The sequence below is a fragment of the Sinocyclocheilus anshuiensis genome, unplaced genomic scaffold (genome assembly GCF_001515605.1).
Source record: "Sinocyclocheilus anshuiensis isolate Anshui unplaced genomic scaffold, SAMN03320099.WGS_v1.1 scaffold787, whole genome shotgun sequence".
NCBI lineage: Eukaryota > Metazoa > Chordata > Actinopteri > Cypriniformes > Cyprinidae > Sinocyclocheilus > Sinocyclocheilus anshuiensis.
In genome coordinates, this window is record NW_015548230.1 from 207200 (window position 1) to 217965 (window position 10766).

At 38.9% G+C, this 10766-nt stretch overlaps 1 protein-coding gene across 3 annotated transcripts in view; it reads left to right on the forward strand.

Annotated features, from left to right (window-relative positions):
- LOC107654583 (rho GDP-dissociation inhibitor 1-like) overlaps positions 1-10577 on the forward strand; it is a 30952-nt gene extending 20375 nt beyond the window's left edge. For 2 of the 3 annotated variants that reach the window (XM_016441723.1, XM_016441722.1), the window contains 5 exons: positions 3888-4083; positions 6962-7048; positions 7705-7781; positions 8236-8299; positions 9665-10577. In XM_016441723.1, coding sequence (XP_016297209.1) covers positions 3897-4083; positions 6962-7048; positions 7705-7781; positions 8236-8299; positions 9665-9864 — 615 coding nt within the window. In that variant the 5' untranslated portion in view covers positions 3888-3896 and the 3' untranslated portion in view covers positions 9865-10577. The remainder of the gene's footprint in view (positions 1-3887; positions 4084-6961; positions 7049-7704; positions 7782-8235; positions 8300-9664) is intronic. The other variant, XM_016441726.1, reaches the window with a different exon arrangement.
- The last annotated feature ends 189 nt before the right edge of the window (positions 10578-10766 follow it).

Here is a 10766-nt window from a genome sequence, read left to right on the forward strand (position 1 = left end):
CACTACTTTACATTGTAGCAAAGTGTCATTTCTTCAGTGTTGTCACATGAAAAGATATAATAAAATATTTACAAAAATGTGAGGGGTGTACTCACTTCTGTGAGATACTGTATATCGAACAAAGAAATATCCATGACATTTCCGTGACCTTTTAGGATCTTATTAATTTCCATGGCTTTTCCAAGTCTGCAAATTACACTTATGAAATTTGTTCATGTTTGGAGGCCTCGTGCCTCTGGCCTAATCACAGCCATGCTGATATAGAGCTGGTATCACTCTCGTACTCGAGTGATATTGCTCATATAAAAACTCAAACAATTAAGACCGTAAAAATATATTGGTTATTTAAATAATATAATAATTGATTGCTAATAATAGTTAAAATTAACATAATTGATACTTTTGTGAAGTTTGTTTTATAAAACTTTTTTTGTTTTTGTGAAAACCTGTATCTGAACAGTAAATCATGCTTTTTGCAGTCATTTTACAGTTTAATATGTGACCATAGACATTACCGTGCTCATATGGTATTAATTGTATGTGTGCAGGTCTCAATAAAGGTCTTAAGTCTTAAATTTGATTTTAAAAAATCAGTGTCTTTCGCATCAGTTCGAAACTTCTCGTCAGATAGGTTGAATCTAGACTCTGCAGTAAGGTGGCCTCCAGGAGCAGGATTGGACATGCCTGGTTTAGTGCTAATAGAAACATGGCAACCCATCATGAGTGTCTGTCACGCTTCTGATCCTGAGCTTCAAACCCCAGCCGCTGGAGCAGTGTGCCAGAGCTCGCTGATGAAGAACGGCCTCTCTTGCTGTCAGGGGAGCGCAGAGGCCCAGAATGGAAAAAGACATGCAGTGTTATCTGAGTTCTGTCTGACCGTGGCCAAAAGCATCCCCTGCCAAAACTATAAGAGGACTGCTTTCGCAATGCCAGGATGACTCGCTGGAATGTTAGGCTCTTTTATTGATTACATTGTGTCATTTTCTAGTTTATAGTCATGTTAATGATAAGGGCTAGCACAGAAAACTACTCTGTGGGTTTTCATGAGACAAGCTCGTTCACCAGCACTGCAATCTGCTCAAAGAGGTTTTTGGGAGTCTCCTGAAGTGTTACGCAAACAACATCTGTCTTCGATATACACGACCTACAGGCTGTTCCAGGACACCATATGCTGGAGGATTTTTGTTTTGTTGTACTTCAACTGGCTCTCGGTTCGTATCTCGTGTGTTTGTTCATATGTGGTCCTCATTACAGCTGTTCGTAAGATTAGCTGGCAGATCTTTACTCTTTGTTTGAAACAAGTGGTTGGATTTATAGAAATTGTTACTCTGTTTGCAGCCAAGTGGAATTTCTCTGCTTGATGACTTAAAGGGCCCTTTCAGGGTAACACACGCATGCATGTAGCAGCGGCTCCTAAAGGGACATAACCAAATATGAATTCAGCAATTAACTGATTTTTAATGATATTAGATTTAGACATGTGCCAAAAATATAAAATAGACATTTTTGTTGGAAAGAAATTAATGCTTTTATTCAGCATGGATGCATTAAGTTTATCAAAAGTTATTGTAACAATGTAAGAAGTATTTACTACTTTTGAATTTGTTCATCAAAGAATTGCTGAAAAAAGCAAATCAGCATATTAGAATGATTTCTGAAGGATCACGTGACACTGAAGACTGGAGTAATGATGCTGAAAATTCAGCTTTGCATCACAGCAATAAATTACATTTTACTATATATTCACATAGAAACCAGTTTATAATATTTCACAATATTATTGTTTTTTTACTGTATTTTTTTTTTTAACAAATAAATGCAGCTTTGGTGAGCATAAGAGACTTCTTTCAAAAACATTATGATATCTAATATCTTACAGACCCAAAACTTTTGAACAGTATTGCCTATAATATATTAAATATTAACAAATTTCATAATCAACATTTCTGAACAGCCTGTTGGCACTGATCATAATTAAAGCAATCATGTTTAATGCCAAATGTTATTAATTTTAATCCTCCATATTCCATCCTCCTATCCCCCCCCCCTCCCCAAATTCTGTGCTTTCTATTTATTTTTTATTTTTCTGTTTTAATTTAATTTTAATAATCAAAAACAATGTCTAATCGGCTGAACTCTATTTTAACAATTGTATAATTTATTAACATTTTAACAATAGTAGTGCCCTAAGAAATGTGCTTTAGTTTTTCAGAAATTCTTTTGCCTGTTTTATTGATTTAGGATTGCTGTGATAAATTGTTCCTTATAAAATATTTTAGTAATTATTATTATTATTATCAACAGTTTCATGACACTCCTTCCTTGTTATATCAGTAAATTACTTTTTTTTTTCTGGATTCTGCAATTCCATCCACATTTCATCTTTGTGGAAATCATAGGGCTATGCAAATTGCATTTCTAATAAAAATCTGCTACAAAACTAGTTAACTTGTTTCACCCTGGAGTAAAAACATGCAACGAACTCTGGTCTTTTACAGATGCATGTTTCGTGTGTCAAAGCAAGCTGATGGTGATTCAGTTCTGTTATGAGTGTGATTTTGTGCGTTTAGCACGCCAATACCATGTAAGGAAAGGAAATCGCCACAGTGAGGTGTCTCTATAAGCAGAGCGAGCTGCAGTTCTGCACAACAGGAAACTACAGAAGCTGCTGTCAAGGTGAAGCACTCTGAAGTTGTATTGGGACAGCGCTCCGTCTGACTTACAGAGAACACAAGCGCTTCCTGTTCCAGGGCTGCTGCATTGCAGCACAAGTGTTTCCCAGACGTCCTCTGCATTCATTTCCTAAACGTAAATCTTTGAAAGGCCACACTGGGTGAAACGCATACGAGTCTTATGACATGAATGTAAACATCCAGATGTGAATTAACTGCTCAGCCGGTAATTTTTCAGGAGATAAAAACCTCCGTCATTTGACAGCATTGACTGTGCTGTATGCTTGTTTTTGCATAAACTGTTAAAGTAGTTACAGTGTTTAAAACTACAGCATATACACTACTGTTCAGAAGGGGTCAGATTTTTGTTTTAGGAAGAAATTAATGTTTTTATTCAGCAAGGACACATTAAATTGATCAAAAGTGGCACGACTAAAGACATTTATAATGTTACAAAAGATCCCTATTTCAAATAAATTGTGTTCTTTTGAGATTTCTATTCATCAAAGGGTCCTGGGGGGAAAAAAAGAGTCACGGTTTCCACAAAATAAGTAGCACAACTGTTTTCAACATTGATAATAATCAGAAATGTTTCTTGAGCAGCAAATCAGCATATTAGACTGATTTCTGAAGATCATGTGACACTGAAGACTGAGTAATGATGCTGAAAATTCAGATTTGCATCACAGGAATAAATTACATTTTAATATATATATTTTTTTTTATTATTATTTGAAACTGTAATAATATTTCACAGTATTGCTTTTTTGTACATTTGATCAAATAAATGCAGCCTTGGTGAGCATAAGAGATGTTTTTCAAAAACAACAACATCTTACAGACACTAAACTTTTAAACTGTATAGTCTTGAATAATATTTCTGAAGAACCCATTTTAAAGTTTCAAATTTTGGGACATTTAAAATCCATGTTATTTTTGTTTTCATAAATTCTCTAAATAATGATTGTGTATATTGTGATTGTGTTTGTTTTTATATAAAACCTGTATACATCTGAAATAAATTTGTAATTTTGAAATGTGACTTGAAATTATTCGCTGTCAACCTAAAATATTTACACTCCTTTATCTCTCTGTGTGTGTGTCTCCTGAACACACACTCAGCGCTGTGCAGTGTATTTGAGTCCCTGCAGTAATTGGCTTTGACCACTAATGCAATAGTTCTGAATAAAGATGTGTATGTTTGTTTTCCTCCAGCTGTCAATCATGGCCGAGCAGGAGCCCACACCAGAGCAGCTAGCCGCTATCGCAGCCGAGAACGAAAACCGCGAGTCTGTCAACTACAAGCCGCCGGCCCAGAAGAGCCTTCAAGAAATCCAGGAGCTCGACCAAGAGGACGAAAGCCTCCGCAAGTACAAGGAGGCGCTACTGGGCAGCTGCAATGTTATTGCAGGTGTGTGTCGCTTTACTGTACACGCTCTCGCTGCTCTGACCTAGTTTGATGAAAGTTTCTATGCAAACACACGCGTCACAACAGTCCCTTTCCCAGAATTCATCCTATGGACCAGCTCTACTTTCAACAGCCTTTGATTTTAGCTCATTTGATTAGTATGTCTTGGCATACAGCTGTAGTTTCAGCTGTATCTGTGTGTCAAGAGCGCTCATAGAGCCCTCACTGACCTTCTCATGCCGGGTCAGTCACATGACGCTCCTTTTGTTTGTCCTTTCTAAGTTTATCATGAAATAAGCTTGCAGAAAATAGTTTTGTAAGAGTCACCCTTCAATCTTTCGGTTTACTTTGCTGGATATAGGCTAGTAAATAATGACAGAATGAACATGTTATAGATAAATGGTGCATGCTTAATTTCATGATAAGTGTGCGATTAATCGCACCAAAATTTTAATCGATTAACAGCCCTAAATTTTTTCATACTTTTATTCAGCATGGACACAGTTAATTGATCAAAAGTGACAGTGAAGATGTTTATAGTGTTACAGAACATTCCAGTTCTTTGAACTTTCTATTCATCAAAGAATCTTGAAAAAAAAAAAAAAAACATCACTGTTTCCACAAAAATATGAAGCAGCACAGCTGTTTTCAACATTGATAATAATTAGAAATGTTTCTTGAGCATCAAATGATTTCTGAAGGATCACGTGGCACTGAAGACTGGAGTAATGATGCTGAATAAAATAATAAATATTACAAATAAAATGAAATTATTAATTAATATTATTCTAAATTGTAATATTTCACATATTATTGTATATTTGTGCAAATAAATACAGCCTTGATGAGCAGACAAGACTACAAAAACATAAAAATTTTACCGACCACAAACCTTGATAGGTAGGAAGTTTTATACTTTTGGGTAATGTACCTAATATATTTTCCTTACATTTTAAGGAAAAAAAACGTATTTTTATATTTGCTGATTGCACCACATGACATTTAGAGCCACCGAACTGAAACCTTTTTTTTTTTTAAATAAAACCTTTTTATTGAAAAAAAAATGGTTACATGATTACAAAGACTACGTTACTACAAACTTGATTTTTATTTGATTTTGCGTTGCATTGCTGATGTTTTGTACCTTGAGGTAGTTGCCGACTTACCGGTATCCAGCCTGACTGCAATATTTGTCAAAATAATTAGCATGTGATCTTCATCCAGATATGCATGTTGTTCCAGGACCATCAGATAATGTTGATCCAGTATTGTGTCCTACTTGGGTAAATCATGTTGTTCTGGACTCGAGCTGTTGACTCTTGGGTAAAGGCTCTCAGACGGAGATGGTCCACACTGCAGAACACAAGATCCAGGGGGCGTGGTTGGATCCAGATCTAACTCCTCCCACCTTACATATACTTAAACCTACCAGTCTCCACCCCCTGATCCCTACACCCACCCATCTCCACCCCTAAACCTACCCTTCTCAACCCCTACTCCTACCCATCACCACCCCTAAACCCACCCATCTCCACCCCTAAACCCACCCATCTCAACCCCTACTCCTACCCATCTCCACCCCTAAACCCACCCATCACCACCCCTAAACCCACCCATCTCCACCCCTAAACCCACCCATCTCAACCCCTACTCCTACCCATCACCACCCCTAAACCCACCCATCACCACCCCTAAACCCACCCATCTCCACCCCTAAACCCACCCATCTCAACCCCTACTCCTACCCATCTCCACCCCTAAACCTACCCATCTCCACCCCTAAACTTACACATCTCCACTCCTAAACCCACCCATCTCCACCCCTAAACCTACCCATCTCCACCCCTAAACTTACACATCTCCACTCCTAAACCCACCCATCTCCACCCCTAAACCTACCCATCTCCACCCCTAAACTTACACATCTCCACTCCTAAACCCACCCATCTCCACCCCTAAACCTACCCATCTCCACCCCTACTCCTACCCATCTCCACCCCCTAGATGTGGATCCAACCACGCCCCCTGGATCTTGGGTTCTGCAGTGAGGGGCTACTGCTCAGACGGGGCCTCAGGCCTCCGGCTGCTGTCCTTGTGCATCGTCTGCCAGCACCCTCACAAGAGCGCTCTAAAACGCGGTCGCGTATCTACAGTTCCTGCTCCTTTTTGTTTTTATCAGCAGTCAACCATTACAATAACCCTGCCTGTTATGGTTCATCTCATCACCTGAAGAGCTGTTTGAACGAGCGTCGAGAGACAGGCGTTTAATCACCCGCATCAATCTCATTATTTCACGTAGAGTGAATGAAGCAGCTCCCACAGAGACGTCAGCGCGGATGATGGATGGGCTACAATAAGCATCAGTAGTGCTTCCACAGTGCCTGCGTTAAGTTAACACATGGACATCAGTGATGGGACTGCTGGCCGTACTCTAAACAAAATAATAAAGTTGACATGAGTTGCTGCTTATAGAACAAGCGACATCTAACGGATTTGCAAAAATGAGTTTTTAAACATGTCTCCCCCATACACCTGCCCTCCATGCTCTTTTATCGACTGACAGAATCTCACAGCATTAGCGGAGCCACAAGCTGAGCTGCTCAAACAAACAAAAAGTGTTTCTGGAAGTCATCGTCAGACATTCCTCGTGAACTTGTAATGGTCTCACTATAATTGTCAGTCAATCAACAAAATGTATTCACTACAATATGTGGGTAACAAGCTAATCGACACAGATGAAAAGGAATCATTTTAAATTCATTAATCCCCTCCATAATAGTCACCTAAGTGGTGAATTCCCTCCCATTTACCAAAATGAATTTGGATATACTGATGTCAGTCTATGGCTTTCCTCATGTGCTTATTTGTTTTGTTCATTTAGCAGATCCCAGTGCTCCCAATGTTCAGGTGACACGGCTAACTCTCATGTGCGAGACTGCTCCTGCCCCGCTGACCCTTGACCTGCAAGGTAAGTAGAGATAACCTGTTTTGTTGAATGGTTAAGTCATTTACTTAGCCTCATGTCGTTCCAAAATCTAAGACTCTTGGTTTTTTTATCTTCAGAACATAAAGATATTTTTAATATTTTCATTATTGTTGTCCAGTTATCAAAAGGAAATCAACATTTTCAAGCTTCAAAAATGTCATAAAGACATTCTAAAAGTAATCCATATTAATCAAGCCATTTAGTCCAAGTCTCTTGAAGAGAGACAGTCACTTAATTTAGGCTTTTGTTGACCTATAAACAATAATCAATGCACATACATAAAGAAAATCAAATATTGTAAACAGAAGCGCAACCTCATTGGTTCCTGCACGTTTGAGCTTCCGTTCAGTATTGAACGTTACAGATATTGTTTTGAAAGTAAGACTTCAACATCGATAGGTTAGAATGAGAGCTGTAATGTTGACACAAAAAGGCAGTGCAGTCTGATAATTTCTCTTGGATGTATCATGTGTTATTAGCAGTGTTGGGAGTAACGCATTACAAAAGTAATAATATTACAGTAGTATATTACGTTTTGCTGTAACGCAGTAATAGTTCAAAACGATGCACACTGGTATGTTTTCAAAGCTGCACTAACTTTGTGTGTGTGTGTGTGTGTGTGTTTGCTCCACTCTCAGGTGATCTGGAGTCCTTTAAGAAGCAGTCATTTGTGCTGAAGGAGGGAGTGGAGTACAGGATAAAGATCAGCTTCAAGGTTAGATGACCACAACTGGAAACATTTAGATGCAGTAATTGCTAGGAATTGATGCCATCACACAACTTTTGTCATAGTATGAGAATTTCATAGCAAAGTAACTGCATATTAGAAGTTATTTCTACTGGAAATTCTGTTCATATTTCGTAATCATGTGTTAGTGCCTGTTTGTGGATAATCCGGTAAATGAAAGGTACTTCACTTCCACATTTGTTGAGTATATCCTCTTATTTGAAGCTTGGGCTCTCTGCATCTCCAGATTACTCCACGTTTCTTCCCGTCACGTGTTAAGCAGTGCTGCCTCATAGCTGTGTGAATATAGCTGCTGTGCTGTAAACAGTCACACACACTGTATATTGGTCTTACTGACTGCATGTAAACAACATATGTTGCTTTGAAGCGTACCTGTTACATAATGTGACATCACATCACATATATTTACATTTGTGTGCAGGTAAACAAAGAGATCGTCTCGGGGTTGAAGTACGTACAGCAGACCTTTAGGAAAGGGGTCAAGAGTAAGTGTTCTTTAAAAATGACAATCTGACATTCATGTTCAGGGTACATTTCACCCCAAAATCAAAGGAAAAGAGGTGAAAGTGTTGCTTATCATATATATTTTTGGTGCAGAGTGCAAATGGCTGTGCATTTATTTGTGTTTTTAACTCAATGGGAGCGAAACGAAACTGTCTGAATCTGACGACGCTGTTGTGTTGTCTGTCGCCCCTCTTCCTCCTCCACCACACCCACTTTTGTAGCACTTTCCAAAACTGTGATGAGAACTAAACGGTGCTGAAACGGGGTTTCGTGACCCTTTTAGAAGAAAAGCCTCGAGTTCTTTGAGGAACTGGATGTGGAAATCTACTTCCCCCTCTGTACACCAGAGCGTCCCATTAATGCTTGAACAGACTATGTTTTGGGGAGGCCAATCTACCATGAATATTTATAGATTGTTTATTATTATGCACAAATGAACATGAAGGAATGGTGCACAAATGAATGAAAGTCAGCCATGTAATAATAGTATTTGCTCTAATTGGCTGATATTAACATATTCCATTTTAATATAAGAATTAAAATCCAATAAAAATCTGCGACTGAAGATGATCTACACCAGGGGTGCCCAACCCTGCTCCTGGCGATCGACTGTCCTGCAAAGTTCAGCTCCAACCCTAATCAAACACACCTGAAGCAACTAATTAAGGTCTTCAGGATCACTTAAAAATTAAAGGCAGGTGTGTTTGATTAGAGTTGGAGCTAAACTTTGCAGGACAGTCGATCGCCAGGAGCAGGGTTGGGCACCCCTGATCTACACAATACACATTTAAATATATTAATAACATTAATACATTATGATTAGTGGCGTGTGACATTGACAAAAAAAAAATTCTTTTTTTTGTTTTCTAATGACAAGTACACTACATTTGACTTGGTCCTTGAATCATTGACTCACCTGATTCTTTCAACGTGGATTCATTCAGTAATGAAAAATCGCTGTGTCGCTCCGAGGTGGAGAACAGTTCTTCCATGACTGAATGCTTAATTTTGTTGCCAAATTAAGAAAAAAAACAATATAGTGTCTAAAATGTAACGTACAGTATTAACTTATTGTTTATTGAACTGTTTCTTTTTACAAACCGAGTGATATCCTCCATGTCAGCTTCCACAAAGAATCATTATGATATTATCGTAGATGATGCATATCGCACACCCCTAATTGGGCTGCTCGTGTCTCCATAATGAAAACAAGTTATGTTGAGAGTAGATTTTATTGTAACACATACACTATCCTTGATTGCTTAAACAACCTTTGATAATTAATTAATATAGCAAGTAGTGTACTCCATTTCATTTACACCTCTTCACCTGTGTCTTGTGTTCAGTTGACAAGTCTGACTACATGGTGGGCAGCTATGGGCCTCGGCCGAATGAATACGAATTCCTGACACCCTTGGAGGAGGCACCCAAAGGCATGCTGGCCCGCGGCACTTACAACATTAAATCCAAGTTCACTGATGACGACAAGCACGACCACCTGTCCTGGGAATGGAACCTGAACATCAAGAAGGACTGGAAAGATTGAGCTGTTTCCAAACCCCCATTTTCCTTCTTGCCATCCTCCTATTTCTTCCCTCCCTCCCTTTCTTCCTCTCGAACCTCCTCCAGTTCCCTCCATCATCAACATCATCATCATCATAATCTTGGATTAACTGCTTAACCGGTTTAAAGGAAAAGGATCTTTCTCACTCCGTCCATTTTCCTACAGTTTTCTTCCCTCCCTCCATATTCCTATCCCTTTCCCTCCCAATGAGTATCGAGGCTTTTCATGAAATATATATATATGTGGAAACAAACAAAAACGTGCACAATCCATATTTTGTGTTTTGATTTGTTTGTATATAAAAGTAAAAACAGAGGAAAACAAATAATCAAAAAACCTCATGAATACTATTGACATGGTTGTTATAAGTAATCTTCACTGCCCCCCGTCTTCCTCTTGTGTCCTAAACCCTTCCCCCTGTTTATCCCGCATCATTCCTTTCTCTGACATTCCTTGTTTTCTTTTTAACCATGATCTGCCTTTATGAGTGAAATGGGAGAAGGTGGCACTTACTGATATTTTTCCAGGCATTCCCTCACAACTCAAAAGTTTGCCTTTGCCCAGAGGGAACGTGTCGATGCCTTTGAGATGAGCCTAGGGTTAGCGTAGCATGGGTAACTGTAGAAATGTTAACGATATGGCGGAGCAGGTCTTTACTAGGCTCTCAGTATGAATGCGTGTGTCCAAATATGGTTTTAGATATGTAGGGTTCACAGGATCTGAACATACTGTCCACTAGGGGAGCTGTACTAAGAATCAGCCTTGCTGTGACGACGTGGGGTTTTTGTTTAACCATTTCATCGCCATGTGGCCTTAAAAACTATTCCTGTAGCAAGACATGTAGGAGCTGCCTCTTAGCATCTAGGTTTAAATCCAGTCAGATC